The 19878-nt window shown below is 49.6% G+C and overlaps 1 protein-coding gene across 1 annotated transcript; it reads right to left on the bottom strand.

The window, feature by feature from the left end:
• Positions 1-5052: 5052 nt before the first annotated feature.
• On the bottom strand, positions 5053-19866 carry RABL2B (RAB, member of RAS oncogene family like 2B). The gene is made up of 9 exons (XM_081927471.1): positions 19715-19866; positions 16635-16777; positions 15107-15136; positions 13959-14038; positions 11158-11237; positions 9487-9598; positions 7807-7904; positions 7551-7634; positions 5053-5491 (listed from the first exon to the last, which is right to left on the bottom strand). The coding sequence occupies exons 2-9, from the start codon at positions 16748-16750 to the stop codon at positions 5411-5413; spliced, it is 681 nt and encodes a 226-aa protein (XP_081783597.1). The 5' UTR covers positions 16751-16777; positions 19715-19866; the 3' UTR covers positions 5053-5410.
• Positions 19867-19878: the final 12 nt, after the last annotated feature.

Consider the following 19878-nt stretch of genomic DNA (forward strand, 5'->3'; position numbering starts at 1 on the left):
TCCCAAGAAAACCCACGACCAAAGCCCCATCAACACCCACAGAAGTCCCATCAAAACCCATGACAGAAGCTCCATCAACAACCACAGAAGTCCCAACAAAACCCACGACCGAAGCCCCATCAAAACCCACAGAAGTCCCATCAAAACCCAAGACAGAAGCTCCATCAACACCCACAGAAGTCCCATCAAAACCCATGCCAGAAGCTCCATCAACATCCACAGAAGTCCCAACAAAACCCATGCCAGAAGCTCCATCAACACCCACAGAAGTCCCAGCAAAACCCATGACAGAAGCTCCATCAACAACCACAGAAGTCCCAACAAAACCCATGCCAGAAGCTCCATCAACACCCACAGAAGTCCCAGCAAAACCCATGACAGAAGCTCCATCAACAACCACAGAAGTCCCAGCAAAACCCACGACCGAAGCCCCATCAAAACCCACAGAAGTCCCATCAAAACCCAAGACAGAAGCTCCATCAACACCCACAGAAGTCCCATCAAAACCCATGCCAGAAGCTCCATCAACACCCACAGAAGTCCCAGCAAAACCCATGACAGAAGCTCCATCAACAACCACAGAAGTCCCAACAAAACCCATGCCAGAAGCTCCATCAACACCCACAGAAGTCCCAGCAAAACCCATGACAGAAGCTCCATCAACAACCACAGAAGTCCCAGCAAAACCCACGACCGAAGCCCCATCAAAACCCACAGAAGTCCCAACAAAACCCATGACAGAAGCCCCACCAGAACCCACCACGAAAGCCCCAGCACCTCAGCCCAAGCCAGAAGCCCCAGCTGCCCCCAAGCCCCAGAAAAATACCAATACCACAGTGGCCTCTTTCTTCAGACTGCTTCAGAAATTCTTGCATGCTGCTAGGGAGGAGAAGTTGACCGAGCTGGAACTCAAGAAGAAAGGTGCAGATTCTCTCCCGGTTTCAGGAGCGGAGAAAAGGAATCCTTGCGCGCAGGTGAAGAACTCCAAAGCCCCCCTGGCACGCGAGTGCCTCACCAAAGTCAGTAGGTCTTAGCAGAGTGACTGCCAAATAGTACCCCTAAGAGGAACTCTTGTGTCAGATTTTGTATTGAATCCAGAAGGAAATAAACTTTTATGTTTGTTACCTGCGTGTGATGCTCGTCTTGCCACACACAACCACCCTCCTGAGGCCAGTTCTGCTCAGCACCACACTCTGGTGCTGTTGGCCACCAGAAAAACTGGCTGCTTGTATTCTTCCTCGCTGTATTGTAAACTGTAAGGTGTGTGTGGGGAAATCCTACAATTGCGTGCAAGCAGACAGGAGGAAACAGAGGCAGCCACTGGGGTTGTCTTTTACGACTGTTAGGTGGTGACCCCACTGGGCGCGGTAATCCAGTCAGGGAAAAAGGGAGGCAGACTATGTTTAGGGCACCTTTTCTAGCCCTTCCCCCTTTTGGGGGTGAGCAGAGTGGATCCTAAAAAGGGCTGCTCGGTCATGGATGCAGCTGCCGAGCTGCTCAACTGCCTCATTCCTTGAGTCAGAATGACTGAATCTGTATCCACCGCCCACGTGCCGGTTCATGACTAGGGGCTTCCAGATTTCACAATCCTGCCCCCGTTACCATTTGCCATGGAACTTTTGGGGTTTGGGATGGGTTTTTGGAAGACGCCTGTGCGTGAATTTGTTTTATGTGTGTAGATCAGTGCATGCTCACCAACACAGTCTTCGCAGCATGGCTCTGTTCCAATGGCATGGAGTAGCCACGACAAACCGGTAGATTCCTATCTGCTGCAGCCTTCACCCGCCTTCACAGGCGTTGTAACATACCACTTGTTATCATCCGCCTGTTCTGCCGTTGAGGACTTCTTGGATCATTCTTTGTCTAGCTCCTTCTCTTTGACCTTACCGCCTTGGGTGACCCTGCTGGGAGTGCGAGATTCCCTACGGCTTCGCTCACAAGGGTCATAGGAACATGCAAGCCCACTCACCACAAGGTGATGATCGAGTGAGTGGGTGTCTAATATGGGACACAGGTGGCACTGTGGTCTAAACCAATGAGCCTCTTGGGCTTGCTGATCAGGTCGGAGGTTCGAATCTCCGTGATGGGGTGAGCTCCCGTTGCTCTATCCCAGCTCCTGCCAGCCTAGCAGTTTGAAAGCACACCAATGGAAGTAGATAAATAGGTACCACTGTGGCAGGAAGGTAAACGGCATTTCCGAGAGCTCTGGTTTCCATCACGGTTTAGTCATGCTGGCCACGACCCGGAAAGCTGTCTGTGGACAAACGCCAGCTCCCTCAGCTGAAACCCCATAGTCGCCTTTGACTGGACTTGACCATCCAGGGGTCCTTTCTTTGTCTAACCCTCTTTCACAGCCACCTACACTAGTGGCCAAAATTGTGGAAACCTTTTGGGGAAAGTGTATTTCTGAGGTTTGATGGCTCAGAACATCACTTTCTTTCGGAGCAATACCATAAAATTATATATCAACAGAAAGATAATTTAATGAAGAATGTAGTGCAATAACTTTTATGAAGGATTATTTATTACAACAGCAGTCATAAAGAAGAAACGTGAAACATGTAGAAAAAAAATGAGATCTACAAAAATTCTCACCATGTCAGTTAATACTTAGTTGGATAACCTTTAGCTTCAATTACAGGCTTACAAAGGCTTCCCATGGAGTGAACCAAGTTTTTTTAGTTCTGCAGCTGTAATAATGTGAAACCAAGATTGAATCATTGCCTCTATTAATTGGGTTTTATTGCTGGGTTGCTTCTAACAGGTTTCTTCAGTCAGCGCCACAGATTTTCAGTTGGGTTAAAGGTCTGGGCTATGTATTTTTGGGCATTTACATTCACATTAATGATGCAAATTCTGCCCACACCTTTTGCTGTCATACAGCCCCAGATCATAACACTAACTGGGTCTTTCATGGTAGATGTAAATCTCCAATTCTTCTCCTAGCGTATTTCATGCCATCACTACCAAGCAAGGAGATTTTGCTCTCATCACTCCAAAATACATTGTCCCAGTGTTCTGCTGTCCAGATAACATGGGTTTAGCCGAGTTTAATCTTTTCAACCTTTGTCTGAGAGATAACAATGGCTTTCCCCTTGGAATTCTAGCGTTTAGACCATATTCCTGCAGTCTGCGCCGAACAGTCCTTGCACTCAACTTTGCATTATATTGCACCATGTCATCTTGTATATACTCAGATGATTTTCTTCTGTCATGTAGGCACAGTATCTCAATTCTTCTATCATCACTTGTTGTGCATCTTTCCCTGCCTTTACTAGTCTGATTTTGTAGTGATTGAGTCTCCTTATACCTCTTCAAAAATTTAGAAATGCCACCTTTGGTTAAGTTTCCACCAAATTTTCTTCTAATTTCTTCATAACTGTAGCCTTGTTCACTTAATAGTACTACCGTATTTTTCGCACCATAGGACGCACCGGACAATAGGACGCACCTTGTTTTAGAGGGGGGAGAACAAGGGAAAAAAATTCTTCCGCTCTCTGACCAGTGCCCCTTCAGCAAAGCGGCAGGAAGCGCTGCGCAGAGAGTGGGAGAATTTTCCCCCTCTTGTTTTCCCGCTCTAAAACAAGGTGCCATTTAAGGTGCGTTCAGGTGGCTACCTTGGAAGCCTGGAGAGCTAGAGGGGTCAGTGCGCACCGACCCCTCTCGCTCTCCTGGCTTCAGGTTCCTTTCGACCTGCTCTTTGGGGCTGGCGGGGAGAAGCCCACCACCAGCCCCAAAGAGCAGGTCTGGGAGCAGCGGAAAGGCGCAGCGGAGAGGCTGCTGCCATAGTCACGCGTCACTTCTCCAGCTGGGAGAGGGTCGCGGGGATATGGCTTCTTTAGCCCCGTCCGCGCTCTCCCGGCTGGAGAGGTGACGCGCGGTTATGGAGGCTCCTGCCATAGCCGCGCGTCACCTCTCCAGCCGGGAGAGGGTCGCGGGGGGCTGCTTTAGCTCCGCGCGCGCTCTCCTGGCTGGAGAGGTGACGCGCGGCTATGGAGGCACCTGCCTGAGCCGCGCGTCACCTCTCCAACCGGGAGAGGGTCGCTGGGCTATGGTGTCTTCGCTCCATAGGACGCACACACATTTCCCCTTCATTTTTGAAGGGGAAAAAGTGCGTCCTATAGAGCGAAAAATACGGTATTTTACATTGCTTCCTGGGTGACCAGTCAACTCTTTGCACCATTTCTTTAATTTTATTATGTTTTACAAGCTCACTATATGAAAGAACACCAAAAAATAACCCAAACAACTTGATAGCAATCACATAACACACTGACAAATGTCCTCCTCTCAGCTCCAGTACATAGCATCAATAGCTGAATCCTATTGTGACCTGATTGGATCATTGCCAAAACAAGATGACACCTGATTGGCTCTCTAAACACATATGCTCATTGGCTACATTTAAAAGAAGGAAAGCTACCGCATATCAACATACACAAGTTGTGCCTCCTTTTTCTGGTTATTTGGCTATAACTTTTGATAGAATACAGATAATTGAACGTTACATTCTTCATGAAATGATCTTTCCATTAATATATAATGTTACAGTATTACTCCGAAAGTGGTATTATGAGCCACCAAACCTGGAAATACATGTTTTCCAAAAGGTTCCCACAGTTTTGGCTGCTAGTGTGGTGCTCAGTTTTGGTGGCCATCCCTGCCTCCTCAGGTCTGATCCAGCCACGGGGCTCTTCTTGCTTACGCCACCCTGACTTCCTTTGCTTCCTTGGGGAGAATGCAAGAAAACAGAGGTGTCCAACAGGTTGATCAGGATCAACTGGTCAATCCCCTGGAGGTTTTGGTAGATCAGTGGCTCCTCCATCCGGCCCCTCCCCCTGTCCTGTAGATCACTAGAATGGAAGTGATGCTGTCTCCATAGCGATCGATCGCTGAGCGCTTTTCATTCACCCCCCAAAAAGGGATGTTCCTCCCTAAAAAAAGCTCAACAACTGAACCCCCCGCCCCAGGGGTTGATCATAATCACGTGAGTAGATTGCGGTCTCTTAGAAGTTGGACGTCCCTGCAAAAAAAGGTCTCCAAACTCTGCTGCAAGTCCTTCAAATATTTATTTCTGAAGGCAGACGCCATCCACAATAGCTCATGGCTGAAGATCCCCAAGATGTGGGGCAGGGGGATCCGTGAGCCCAACTCCCACCAAACCATATATTCCCCCCCACCTCCCCAGCATTCTTAAGGGGGGGGGGAGAACTGCTACGGGTTCTCTGCCTGGTCACCCACACCACAAGGATCCAGAGGAGCAGAGCTGATCTCTGTCAGGTTGCCTCCCTTAGGGAGGGAGGGCTGGCACCTCTGTGCAGGGACCACTGCTCCCCACCCCAAAGTCCCTGCAAATTGGGCGCCTCTAGCTACTCGAGGACGCGGATCTAGGCCATCCCATTCCCTGGCCTCAGGTTGATGGGGGGTTTTCTTCTGGGCTGTTCTCCTCTTTGTCAGTCGAGTCCTCCCCCTTCTTCTCCAGTTCGAAATTCTGAAAGAAGACAAGAGAAAGTTGGAACAGCAAAACATCAGAGGAAAAAGGCCAGTCCACCTCTTGGGGGGCTTCGGCATGGAATCTTTCCTTCCTAGTCCTTCTCAGTTCCAACAGCCACTACAGGCAGTGGCAATTGAGGCTTCCGCTGCACCAGTTTGTGTCTGCCTATCTGAGTTTGTCCATAAAGAAGGCTGATCGCCAAAGAATGGATGCTTTTGAATTCTGGTGCTGGAGGAGACTCTTGAGAGTCCCATGGACTGCAAGAAGATCAGACCTCTCCATTCTGAAGGAAATCAGCCCTGAGTGCTCACTGGAAGGACAGATCCTGAAGCTGAGGCTCTGGCCACCTCGTGAGAAGAGAAGACTCCCTGGAAAAGACCCTGATGTTGGGAAAGATGGAGGGCACAAGGAGAAGGGGATGACAGAGGATGATATGATTGGACAGTGTTCTGGAAGCTACCAGCATGAGTTTGACCAAACTGTGGGAGGCAGTGGAAGACAGGAGTGCCTGGCATGCTCTGGTCCACGGGGTCACGAAGAGTCAGACACGACTGAACGACTAAACAACACCAATGTGAGTTTGAGATTGTTTTCACTGTATTTAAATTACTGTTATTGTATTATTATTTTTTGCAAAGCGCCATTTGAACACAGGGCATACACTAACTATTAAGTATGACTACCACCCTTCCCAGTAAGGAGGCAGCCACTGTTGTCATCACCCTGTTCCTCTTGCTGCAGCACCTGGCTTTTCCGTCGCAGAAGAAACAAGGGCCCTGCTGCGCTGGCTGTTTTCTATTGCTCGATCCCTGACAGCAGCTGCTCTCACCTGCAGCCAGAAGCGAGAGTAGCAGGGAAGAGCAGCTATGGCCACAGAGCAGGGGTCTGCAACCTTTAAGACAAAAAGAGCCGCAAAACCACTGCGACATTTAAAACAAATATATCTCCGGAGCCGCGATCTGACAGCAGGCAGGAAGGTGACGTCGGGACGGTGCGTGACTAACGCACGCACCGCCCCCATGCGACGTCACAGCCAGTACAGCGCCCGCCACAGTGGGGAGTGTTGGGGCACACAATGCGCCTCCTCCCCTCGCTAGTATCCGCCCCGGAGCTGCGGCAAAGGTGTAAAAGAGCCACATGCGGCTCCGGAGCCGCGGGTTTCTGACCCCTGCCACAGAGGAAAAGGAAAGCAGCTGGAGCCCGTAGCTGCTGAAAGCGGAAGTGCGGCAGGGGCGGGACTGGCAGCTGGGCCCATGAGCCAAGGCGAGGGGTGGAAAGGGGCTCTTCAGCCGCAGCCAGGGCTATCAAAACCAGAGGTCACTACAGGCTCGCGGGGGCCTCAAAGCAGTTCAATTACCGTATTTTTCACTTTATAAGACGCACCTTCCCCTCCTAAAAAGTAAGGGGAAATGTCTGTGCGTCTTATGGAGCGAATGCAAGTGGGAGGCTCTGCTCAGTGCTTCCTTTAAAGAGCCGCTGCCCTTCTCCCTCCTCGGGGAAAAGCCCCCAAGAGCCGCACACACGCTCCGCATGCTCTTAAAAGGGAGTGCGGCTCTTGGGGGAGCCTTCCTCCCACTGCCCAGGAGAGGCTGCGCGTGGCTATCCCATAAGCCAGGACAGCAAGCAGGATCGCTGCGCAGCTTCTGGCTTCTGCCTTAGCCACGTGAAGCCTCTTGAGGGCAGGGGGAGCCTTCATCCTGCTGCCCTGAAGAGGCTTCGCGCGGCTATCCCATAAGCCGGGACAGAAAGAGGCTATCCCAGAAGCCAGATCCCTCTTGCTGTTCTGGCATCTGAAATTCAGAATTATTTTTTTCTTGTTTTCCTCCTCCAAAAACTAGGTGCGTCTTATGGTCTGGTGTGTCAAATAGAGCGGAAAATACAGTAAAAGGAAGTTCAGTTGCTGTGATTCCTGCATTGCAGGGGTTTGCTCTAGATGACCCCCCTGGCTCCCTTCCAACTCTGTAAAGTGCTGGGTTCTCTGCTCTTCCAAAGGAATGCGGCTTGGGTGCCTCACAAGGACAGGGTGGGGGAACACACTGGGGAGATTTGCTCTTACTTCCAGTTCCTTCAAGACTTCATCCATAAAGTCTTCTGAATTCTGTTTGTAGGCCACAGCCAGCTTGATGGCATCGTTGAAGACCTGGTGGGAGAGGAAGGGAGACCACTGAAGAGGTAAGAAGGTGGGCTCTGGGTTTCTCCCACTCTGTAGGAGGGCAGCTGCCAAGCCAATTCCACCACTCATCAGCTCCTCCCCCCAGGAAGACTGCCAGTCGCAGGTCCTGCCTCCCTCCTAGGCGAAAGCTCTCTCCTACCTTCACCACATTGGTGCCATCTGCAGCAGACACAAAATAGAAGGGAAGGTTGAACTTCCGCGGAAAGCTGAAGCCTTTCTGAGTCACCTTCATGTCGGCTGGAGGAGCAAAAGAGGAGGTCATTGCTCAAGGAGCCATTGTGGGGAAGGCACGCTACCTAGGTACCGCCCGCTTGATCATTTAAAAAAAGCAAGGCATGCAAGTTTAATAAAGTGCTCATCTTTCTCCCCGTTACTGCTATTGTTTAAAATACAAAGTCTAGTACAATGATGTTGCGAAACTGCTCCATGAATAGGGGGCAGGAAGGAAGGTGGTTGACGTCACTAACGCTAGCCACTCAGCGCTGTGCCCAACCAGCTTCTGCAGAACTACCTTCCTCCACTGGCTTCGACCCAGGAGAGAAAGCAGATTATTTCCTTTACTGCATTCGGAAAAGAACTAGCTTTCTGGGCAGGACTGACGCCAGCAGAGCAGTGGGAGCTGGTCAACTCGGGCAAATGCGGCACTGCCCTGCCAATCAGTCCGCCCTCAGCCAACCGCCTGTCAAGGATTCTGAAGTCCAGAGGCTGAGCGCTAAGCTGAAAACCAACATGTTAAAGTGGTCTGACACTTCTGTACACTCTTCCCCCCCCCCCCCTTATCATTGATATGAGGGATTTCTCTGTTCCCCTCTTTTAAGTGTGTGCTGCAGGGGAGCACGGCAGGGCCTTCGCAGTGGTGGCACCCCATATGCAATAGCCTCCCTTGCTGCAAGATTGTCACAAGAGCGCCTGGACTAAAATTGTCTATTGAAAACTTCACTCTTATGGTTTATCACCACAACAACTACTCACTTTGGGTTTTAGTAAAGCAAACAGTCTAATTTGTCAGCGCCCATGATATCGAGCATCAGAACAACTTGGCCACAATAAGGAAATTCTGCCTGTGGTAAGACTATTTACCACCTTCCCATTTTGACTCTCTGGCCCCCTATCTGCATAACCTAGTGATTTTAAAATACAGATGCGCTTTTGCTCTCGCAACATTGAATGTATTGCCCTCGGCTGTTGGACGATTCCAACAGATTCCTCACGAAAAACGCTTCTGTCCCTTTGGAGATGGCAGTACCAATTTGTTGGCACATGCCCTTCTGGCTTGCCCTCTTTATGAAGACTTGAGGAATGAGGTTCTCACCCCTCTTTTATTGTCCATTCCGGGTCACCAAGCCACTGCCACAGCAGATCTCTTGGCAGATCAAGAAGAGCAGGTGACAGCAAATGTTGCAAGGTTTTTATCTGGGGCAGTTGGAATAAGAACCCATATTTGACCATTGATTCAAAACCCTAAAATGCATTTTATATAATTGACTTTTTATTTCTGTTCTTTGTATATCGTATTGTTGTTTCATTGCTATGGCTGATGGCTAACGCAAATAAAGATTCATTCATTCAATAGCCCTCCCTTAGGAAAGCCTGCCTGGCCACCACACGGTGTGCCCTGTGGCAGCAAGCAGGGATTTCTGCTTGTCTTTGCTATGCGGGAAAGGAAGGGATTCTCCGACTACTGAACTCATCCCGCTGCCCAACAGATGCTCTTAATTCATGTGGTTGCTGGAGCTTGTGAGCTTTGCTTTTACAACTACAGGCCAGCACAGATCTGGTCTCTCCCCCCGTGATCCCCCAGAGCTTCGAGGAGACCCACCGTCAATTTTGTTGGCGACCACAATGCAAGGGATCTGGGGGCGGAATTCCCGCAGCTCCTTGTACCAACTGCTCAGGTTCTTGTAGGTGACCTTTCTCTGGACGTCAAAGACCTGGCAAGAGAGAGGGAAAGAGCCCATTGCAGACACAGGTGGCCCTCTGGCCTGAAGTAGTTAAGAATCCAGTCCAAACCCCGGCAATGCAGGAATCACAGCTAAAGAATCCATTAAAGATGGCTATCCAATTTCTGCTTCAAAACCTCCAAGGGAGGACAGTCCACCACCTTCCCAGGAAGCCCGTTCCACCGTTGAACGACTCTTAAAGCCAGAATCATAGAGTTAGAAGGGACCCTGAAGATCATCTTGTCCAGTCTCCTGCAATGCAGAAATATGCACCTGCCCCATACAGGGATCAACTCGACCTAATGTTTAGTTGGAATCTCCCCTCTTGCAATTTGAAGCCACTGGTTTGGGTCCCCCCCCAGGAGCAGCAGAAAAGAGAGTGTCGGACCAAACCAGTAACTTGAGGGGCTGGCTGGGGGCGGCGACGGTGGAAGTGCAGGGTCCAAATGCCTCCAGGGAAAAGCATGCTCTGCGGAGGCTAGCAGGAATGCCAAAGGCCTCCAGTCTTAAACGAGGTCGTACTTTGCAGCATGAAAATAGTGATCCCCTGCCCCACAGCTGACCAAGAGAAACCACAGTGCAACAGACCCACAGCTGGGGCAACAGTGCCCCCTCCCAGCAACTGAGCTATTGGGAGCTCTTCATTTATCCGTTTTATATTATTATTATTATTAATTTATTTAATTTCTATACCACCCTATACCCAAAGGTCTCGGGGCGGTTCGCATAAAATATCAAATACATAAAATCAAAACAAAAGCAACCCAATAAAAAAGCTCTAAAAGAGCCAGCATTTTTTAAAAAAAGGATATAGGATGTAGATCAAGTTAGGCAAAGGCCTGGGTGAAAAGGAACCTTTTTGCCTGGCACCTAAAGGTGTATAATGAAGGCGCCAGGCGAACTTCCCTGGAGAGAGTATGCCACAGATGGGGAGCCACTGAAGAAGGCCCCATTCTCGTGTTGCCACCCTCCTGACCTCTCGCAGAGGTGGCACATGAAGAAGGGCCTCAATAGATGATCTCAGGGTCCAGGTAGGTTCATATGGGAAGAGGCGGTCCTTGAGGTACTGTGGTCCTGAGCCGTTTTAAGGCTTTATAGGTCAAAACCAGCACTTTCAATTGGGCCCAGAAACTAATTGGTCGCCAGTGCGGCCAGACCAGGATTGGTGTAATATGCTCAAACTGTCTTGTTCTGGTGAGCAACCTGGCCGCTGAAATCTGCAACAGCTGAAGTTTCTGAACTGTCTTCAAAAGCAGCCCTATGAATAACACATTGGATGTGCAAAATTCTGCACAGGATTTCCTACTGTAGAATCCCAGCTCTGCAGAATACTCACATCCCATAACACGAGTCGCATACGGTAGTCTAGGCTGACCCAGAACAAGCAGGGGCAAAGACGCAGCTCCGTGGGAGAGCTTGGCAAAGCACACACAGCACAGCCCGAGCCAAAGCCTCGCCCGAACTTCTCAAAGCCACACCAGGCTTCTTCCAGCCTGCCACCCCTGGTGCCCCCTCTGCAGAACCGCCCAAAAGGCAGCCCCCCCACTTACCATGATGCAGGCATGAGCCTTGTAGTAGTAGGAAGCATGCATGCTCTGGAAGCGCTCCTGCCCAGCCGTGTCCCAGAAGTCTGAAAAGCAGGAATGGCCCATGGCTGCATTAACCATAGCGGGGAAGAAAGCTCCACTTCTAGCTTACCCAGGGGTTTAGAAAGTTGATGCAGGGTTTAATCTGCTCCCAGCCTATCTTAACTTCTGAAGTTAGTGCTGAGCTTGCTTCGTGATAATTCTATCGCTTTACGTTTCTTGGAAACCGGAAATCCCCCTGAGGTTTTCTGATGATCAAAGTGGTGTGCAAATGAATAAATAAAGGAATAAATCTCTAGTTCAGCGGTTCTCAACCTGTGGGTCCCCAGATGTTGTTGGACTACAACTCCCATCATCCCTGAGCTCTGGCCTTGCTAGCTAGGGGTGATGGGAGTTGTAGTCTAACAACATCTGGGGACCCACAGGCTGAGAAAGGCTGCTCTAGATACAAGCACACTCTGGTCACAGAATGCTTCTTGAGAGATTAGCAGGTGAAGGAGGATGTAGCTCTTCCTCCATCACCAAGGGCAACAGGGAAACAAGGCTTCCTGTCTGTAATCTGCCTGGCTTATATTTTCCTGGCCCCAGCTAGCCCACCCCTGGTAGCCCACTACTGGGCCCGGGAGGGGCGGGGGGAGGAGGAAGCAAAGAAAATTTAATATCTCACCCAACTTCTGTATTTACTCCCTGATGAAGAGCCTGAGTAAACCAAAACTCACTGGGTGTGAAACTTTTTCTCTTACCTGCTTTGCTTTCTGAGCTCCCCCTCCTCCCAAAAAAAACTTGCTCAGGGTTTCCTCCTCTTATTTATTATGTACTTCATAAAAAATTATGCACTGCTTGATTATAAAACAAACAAACAAACAAACCTCAAAGCGGCTTGCAAAAAACATATCAACAAGAGAAGTTAAGAATAATTTGAGACTTTCGAAAAGTGAAAATAACAATAGGCTGAAAACATATTAAAACTCGCATCAACTGGGTTTTTAACATCTATATGAAGCCGCTGGGAGAGATCATCAGGGGGTTTGGGCTGGATGTTCACCAGTATGTGGATGACACACAGCTCTACCTCTCTTTCAAATCAGAACCAGTAGAGGCAGTAAAGGTCCTGTCGGAGTGCCTGGAGGCAGTTGGAGGATGAATGGTGGCTAACAGATTGAGGTTGAATCCTGACAAGACAGAAGCAGCAATTTTATAATGAATGTTTTTAGAATGTTGAACTATTTTGACTGTTGTTAGCCGCCCTGAGCCCAGCTTCGGCTGGGGAGGGCGGGATGTAAATAAAATTTATTATTATTATTATTAAGTACTGTTTTTGGGGACAGGGGGTGGGTGGGTATGGAAGACTCTCTGGTCCTGAGTGGGGCAACTGTACCCCTGAAGGACCAGGTGCGCAGCCTGGGAGTCATTTTGGACTCCCAGCTGTCCATGGAGGGGCAGATCAGTTCTGTGTCCATAGCAGCTGCCTACCAGCTCCATCTGGTATGCAGGATGAGACCCTCCCTGCCCACGGACTGTCTCGCCAGAGTGGTGCATGCTCTGGTTATCTCCTGCTTGGACTACTGTCATGCGCTCTACAAGGGGCTACCTTTGAAGCTGACCCGGAAACTACAACTAATCCAGAATGCGGCAGCTAGACTGGTGACTGGGAGTGGCCACCAAGACCATATAATACCGGTCCTGAAAGACCTACATTGGCTCCCAGTACGTTCCCGAGCACAATTCAAAGGGTTGGTGCTGACCTTGAAAACCCTAAACGGCCTCGGCCCAGTATACCTGAAGGAGCATCTCCACCCCCACCTTTCTGCCCGTACACTGAGGTCCAGCTCCGAGGGCCTTCTAGTGGTTCCCTCGCTGTGAGAAGCCAAGGTACAGGGAACCAGGCAGAGGGCCTTCTAGGTAGTGGCACCCACCCTGTGGAACACCCTCCCACCAGATGTCAAAGGAATAAACAACCATCTGACATCTGAAGGCAGCCCTGTTCAGGGAAGTTTTTTAATGACCGATGTTTTAACGTATTTTTAATCTTCTGTTGGAAGCCGCCCAGTGACTGGGGAAACCCAGCCAGATGGGCGGGGTATAAGTAATAAATTATTATTATATTATTATAATGCTAAATGAGCCACCATAGCTGCTAGAGGACCATGAACATTTGTGTCCCAAGCTTTTTAGACTTGTTGAAACGCAGGGGCGCTGTGTGTTAAACCACAGAGCCTAGGACTTGCCGATCAGAAGGTTGGCGGTTCGAATCCCCGCGATTGGCTGAGCTCCCATTGCTCGGTCCCTGCTCCTGCCAACCTAGCAGTCTGAAAGCACATCAAAGTGCAAGTAGATAAATAGGTGCCGCTATGGCGGGAAGGTAAGCGGCGTTTCCGTGTGCTGCTCTGGCTCGCCAGAAGCGGCTTAGTCCTGCTGGCCACATGACCCGGAAGCTGTACGCCAGCTCCCTCGGCCAGTAAAGTGAGATGAGCACCGCAACCCCAGAGTCGGCCATGACTGGACCTAATGGTCAGGGGTCCCTTTGCCTTTACCCATGTACAAATCCCAAGGGGCATACTGGTTGCCACATGTCATTTTTCCCCCCAGGTCTCCTACTACCCCACTAAATTTTGCATGAATCCACTAGGTGGTTTCCTGATCTGAAAGGGGCAAGATACAAGCAACTTCCCCCAGAGCTGGTGCCACTTCGAAAGGGAGTAGGAGAGACCCCAGTTCCCGAGTCCCACGGGGCCCAAAGCTGCCCTGCCCAGCAAGGCTCTCACCCACGAGGATCGTCTTGCCATCCACGGTGGCTGTATGCTTGTAGAGCGTCAGGGCGAAGGTGGAGAGCTGGTGAGGTTTGCTGCGGGTGCGAGTCAAGGCGCCTTTCAAGCGATGACACCGTTTTTAAATCTAACTGCGGGCGCGCCAGAGAAACCTGATTTCAGACGGCCATCATTTCACAGTTAAGCAATAGATGCAGCTGTCAGCTACATGCCAGGACACCTCCCTGCCATTTTATTGCTTATATATTTTATTTATCTAGCGCTCTGCACCAAAAGATTTCAGGGCAGGATACAGGATAAAGCAAGTAAGTGAAACAAAACAGCAAAACAATAAGGACCCCCCCAACACATTTAAAAGGCTGTAGAATATTAATCAGCCAAAGGCCTGGTTGGACTATTAGGTATTTAGGTATTTAAACCATTTCTGCTCCCTATTAAAGAAAAGTGTGTCCCAAAAACATCTAATACTTCATTAATTAATATAAGAGAAGCTTATATTACACACCTATTGCTCAGGCAACGGGCTTCACTTAAAAGGTGAAACTAATGTATGAGATATCACAATTATAACAAATAAAGGCTTCACATATCTCACTTTGCGTGTCATGAGTCTATCTCATATATTAGTTTCACCTTTTAAGTTGAATTACTGAAATAAATGAACCTTTCCACGCTATTCTAATTTTTCGAGTTTCAGCTGTATGTGGGGGAGGTGTATACAGTATGTAAAAATGGATAAGCTGCAGAGAGAATTGTAGAAGGGACCCTGGGGGTCATCAAGTCCAACCCTCTGCAATGCAGGAATTACGCAGCTCTCCCATATGGGGATCAAACCTGCAACCTTGGCATTATCAGCATCGCAATCTAACCCAGGCTTTCCCAAACTTGGGTCTCCAGCTGTTTGGGGACTACAATTCCATTCCCATCATCCCTGATGACTGGTCGTGCTAGCAAAGGATGATGGGGGTTGTAGTCCATAAAGCAGCTGGAGGCCCATGTATGGAATCTGCTCTAACCAGTAAGAGCCGTTGCCGTGAGTGCAAGGGAGTTTTAATCTCAAACAAGCAAAGGAACTAAATGCCACCGCCGTCCCCACCCCTATCTGGGCTGCAGCTTGTGTAAGTTTGCAAGATCTCAAAGGATACAACCCATCCAGGAGAAAGCGTTCCATTAACCTGAAAGAGAAGGAAACAGAAGCCTTGTGAGGAACGGGCCCGTTCAGAAAAATCAAAGAGGTGTAAAGATAAAAAGGCTTTTTTGGCCACACTCTGCATCCTCCATTCTGAGCTGCGCCAGAGAATAAGGTCTCTTTGGCTACTTGCCACAATGCCTATGCTCTACCTCTGGGGCCAATGGGAGATGTAGTCCAAAACCAGGGCCAGATTTACGTATAAGCTAAACAAGCTATAGCTTAGGGCTCCACTCTCTTGGGGGCCCCCCAAAAATTGAAAGGCAAAAAACCTGGATGTACATTTCCAAAATAGAAGATGAAAAACCAATAAAATAAAAGCTATATGCAGCAAGTCTTTTGTGTTGTGTAGAATCCTGTGATGCAAGTCATGGGCCCCGCCTGCTAGCCTGCTCCCTAAAATATCGCTGGTTGAATATATTTCTTCTTAATTGTATTTCACTATTAATATACAGTGGTACCTCTGGATACGCACACCTCTGGTTGCGTATCCTTCAGGATGCAGATGCGGCAAACCCAGAAGTATTTTTCCGGGTTTCGCAGTGCGTGCATGCGCAGAAGCAGTCCCTCTGGTTGCGGAAACCTCGGGATCCAACCAGAGCTCTGGAACGGATCCTGTCTGCAACCAGAGGTACCAATGTACTTCTTCTTAATTGTATTTCAGTTCAACAATTACTTTGATAAAATGCTTATTTTGTGATGTGCAAATGGCTTTAGATAGCTATTAGCTCCATCAATGACCACATAGCATATATTCAACACAAAAAAACAGTGGCAATTTGTTGTTGGCAAAGGACAGCAGGACACAGAAAGGGCCCCATTACCTTCAGTAGCTTAGGACCTCATCAAACCTAAATCCGGCCCTCTCCTAAACACAGAGAGGGTGCCAAATACCGTACTTTTTGCCCTATAGGACGCACTTTTTCCCCTCCAAAAATGAAGGGGAAATGTGTGTGCGTCCTATGGGGCGAATGCAGGCTTTCGCTGAAGCCTGGAGAGCGAGAGGGGTCGGTGCGCACCGACCCCTCTTGCTCTCCAGGCTTCAGGAAGCTATCCCCCCAGCCCGGCAAGCTCCCAGAGCGATGCCAAAGCAGCGCTCAGCTTCGCCATCGCTCTGGGACCCATTCTGGGGGCTGGGGAAGCTCGGGCTTCCCCCACCCCCAGCCCCGCAAGCTCCGGTAGCCACTCTGGCTCCCGTTCTGGGGGCTGGGGTCGGGGGAAGCTCGCGCCTGGGGGGGGGGGAATAATTTCCCCCCCTTTATCTCCCCCCCCCCCAAATCTAGGTGCGTCTTATGGGCCGGTGCGTCCTATAGGGCGAAAAATACGGTATCTATGCTGCCCGTCCAAAAGAAAACAGGTTTTAGTAGCCCTGGACCTCCATAATGGCAATGGAAACTTCAGTGACGGAAGCAAAGCGCAGAAGCTCCGGGCGGGAATAGTCAGATAAGCCAGACATCCTTAGGGACTTTTTCTCAGCCACTCACTTGGACTTCCCCACTGCGCTGTCCCCAAGGCAGATAATCTTCACGTTCTCATCAGCGTCGTATTTCTCCTGATCCAGTTCCAGGCTGGCGTCTCCATTGGCCATCTCCTCGGCCATCGGGCTTTGGCAGGATCAGCACAACACCTGTAAGGCCAGAGGGACAATGGTGGAACTCTGCATCCCGTTAGGCCTGGTACCTGGAAACCCTATTTTCCATGGGTAGGCAAACTAAGCCCCAGGGGCCGGATCCAGCCCAATCGCCTTCTCAATCCGGCCCGTGGATGGTCCGGGAATCAGCGTGTTTTTACATGAGTAGAATGTGACCCTTTATTTAAAATGCATCTCTGGGTTATTTGTGGGGCATAGGAATTTGTTCTTTTTTTCAAAATATAGTCCAGCCCCCCAAAAGGTCCGAGGGACAGTGGACTGGCCCCAGGCTGAAAAAGTTTGCTGACCCCTGGCGTCTTTTCCCTGCCCAGACTGGAGCTTGCCACAGGGCAAAGCGGATGTCAAATGCTCCAGTCAGGGTTAGGTTTCACCGGATTTGTAAAGCCTCAAAGCGATTTAGACTCTATTTTTTTATTTGAACTGGCAATATTAATTGATAATGAAATTAAAGAAAATCGCAGCTTACTAAGAGCAATAGACAGACAGCCTTTGCAATCTAAAAGACATGGCACAAAAGGGAAACAAATTAAATTGATTAGGTTTCCCATGGCTTTTCCCACTAAGAAAGTCTGGAGGCAATCTACAAATTGCATAAATGGTATTACTGCATTTATAGCAGATTTAATTTTGCAAGCATGTCACTGGTGCAGACCCAATGCCAAATGGCAGCCCTTTTATTGTTTTTATATTTGCTGCCTGGGTAGAATGGCTGAGGCAACCCCATCCTATGCCCTTTTAAAATGTGGGTTCTTTGGCGGGGGGGGGGGCATGTTACCGGATTGCTGCTTTTATATTGATTTTATATATTGTGGTTTTTATGCTGATCTTTTCTGTGAACTGACCTGAGACCTCCAGGTATAGGGCGACATATAAATTCAATAAATAAATAAATAAATAAATAAATAAAAACCCAGTCAGATGGGTGGGGCTACAAATAACAACATTATTATTACTATTATTACTAGCACCTAGGGGTCCCAATAGCCAAGCCTGATGCTGTTTTGAGAAGTTTTTAATGTTTTATTGTGCCTTTAATTCTGTTGGGAGCCACCCAGAGTGGCTGGGGAAACCCAGCCAGATGGGCAGAGTATAAATACTGTAAATTAGTAGTAGTAGTAGTAGTAGTATCAGTCCTTTTTTTCTTTAAAAAAATGTTTAGGGGTACTCTCATTTTCCGACTTATATTGAAATACTGCCCGTCAATGAGGCCAAATTTAGATTCATCAAATGTTTAGGGGTATGTGTACCCCCGCTTCCCCTCAGAAAAAAAGCACCAATGATGATGATTATTGACTACTGGCACCAACACCACCAGTCAGGACCACCTGTGCATCATGGAGCCCACCTGGCACCAGAATGAGACCCCCAACAAGGCATCTTTCCTGGCTGTGCTCCACCCCCATTATTATTATTATTAGTGCTCCCCCCCTAAAAAAATGTTTAGGGGACTCTCATTTTCCGACTCATATTGAAATACTGCCCCTCAATGTGCCAAGCTTAGATTCACCAAATGTTTAGGGGTATGCGTCCCCCTAGAAAAAAGCACTGATTATTATTACTATTGACCGTTGGCATCACCACCAGTCAGGACCACCTGTGCATCATGGGCACAGGCATGCAGTGCCCACCTGGCACCAGAATGAGCCCCCCCAACAAGGCATATTTCCTGGCTGTGCTGCACCCCTATTATTATTATTATGATTATTGACCACTGGCACCACCACCAGTCAGGACCACCTGTGCGTCATGGGCACAGGCATGTAGTGCCCACCTGGCACCAGAATGAGCCCCCCCAAAACCAGGCATCTTTCCTGGCTGTGCTGCACCCCTATTATTATTATTATGATTATTGACCGCTGGCACCACCACCAGTCAGGACCACCTGTGCATCACGGGCACAGGCATGCAGTGCCCACCTGGCACCAGAATGAGCTCCCGCCCAAAACCAGGCATCTTTCCTGGCTGTGCTGCACCCCTATTATTATTATTATGATTATTGACCGCTGGCACCACCACCAGTCAGGACCACCTGTGCATCACAGGCACAGGCATGCAGTGCCCACCTGGCACCACAATGAGCCCTCCCCAAACCAGGCATCTTTCCTGGCTGTGCTGTACCCCATTATTATTATTATTATTATTATTAATCGCTGGCACCACCACCAGTCAGGACCACCTGTGCATCACAGGCACAGGCATGCAGTGCCCACCTGGCACCAGAATGAGCTCCCCCCCAAAACCAGGCATCTTTCCTGGCTGTGCTGCACCCCTATTATTATTATTATTATTATTATTATTATTATTATTGTTATTGTTATTATTATTATTAATCGCTAGCACTACCACCAGTCAGGACCACCTGTGCGTCATGGGCACAGGCATGCAGTGCCCACCTGGCACCAGAATGAGCCCCCCCCAAACCAGGCATCTTTCCTGGCTGTGCTGCACCCCATTATTATTATTATTATTATTATTATTATTAATCGCTAGCACTACCACCAGTCAGGACCACCTGTGTGTCATGGGCACAGGCATGCAGTGCCCACCTGGCACCAGAATGAGTCCCCCCAAAACCAGGCATCTTTCCTGGCTGTGCTGCACTCCTGTTTATTATTATTATTATTATTATTATTATTATTATTATTATTAGTTCTTTGCACCCCCCCCCCGCGCCTGGCTCAGCGCCCCCTTTGCCTGCCTCTTTCAGGGCAGCCCCCCCTGCCCATAGGGGACCAGCAGAGACACCCCCCAACTTGGGGGGGTAATCTCCCCACCTCCTAAGGCGAGGGGACCATAAGCAGCAGCCCCCCCCCAATTGCAAAGCGAAACACCCCCCCCCGAGCCGGTGCCCCCCCAGCCCCCCATGTGGGCAAAGCGGAGTGGGCCTCCCCCCCCCCCGCTGCGCCCCCGCACCTCTCCGGCCCCCGAGGAAGAGGGAGGCGCCTTCTTCGCCCCCTTCCGGCCCAGGCGCCGCCTGGCCGGGCAGAGAGGCTAGGCGAGGCCGGGGCGCCCCGCGCGGGAAGGTAGGCCTCGCCGGAGGAAGAGACGGAGCCCCGCGTCGCCAAGGAGACCGGGGA

Source organism: Podarcis melisellensis, assembly GCF_964234715.1.
Source record: "Podarcis melisellensis genome assembly, chromosome: 10".
In the NCBI taxonomy this organism is placed as follows: domain Eukaryota; kingdom Metazoa; phylum Chordata; class Lepidosauria; order Squamata; family Lacertidae; genus Podarcis; species Podarcis melisellensis.

Coding starts and splice junctions, on each gene's coding strand:
- RABL2B (XM_081927471.1), bottom strand. CDS start 16,750: ATGGCCGAGGAGATGGCCAATGGAGACGCCAGCCTGGAACTGGATCAG. Junction 14,039..15,106: donor CGCTTTCTCCTGGATGGGTT/GTATCCTTTGAG, acceptor TCGCACCCGCAG/CAAACCTCACCAGCTCTCCA. Junction 5,492..7,550: donor AAGTCTTGAAGGAACTGGAA/GTAAGAGCAAAT, acceptor GTCTTCTTTCAG/AATTTCGAACTGGAGAAGAA.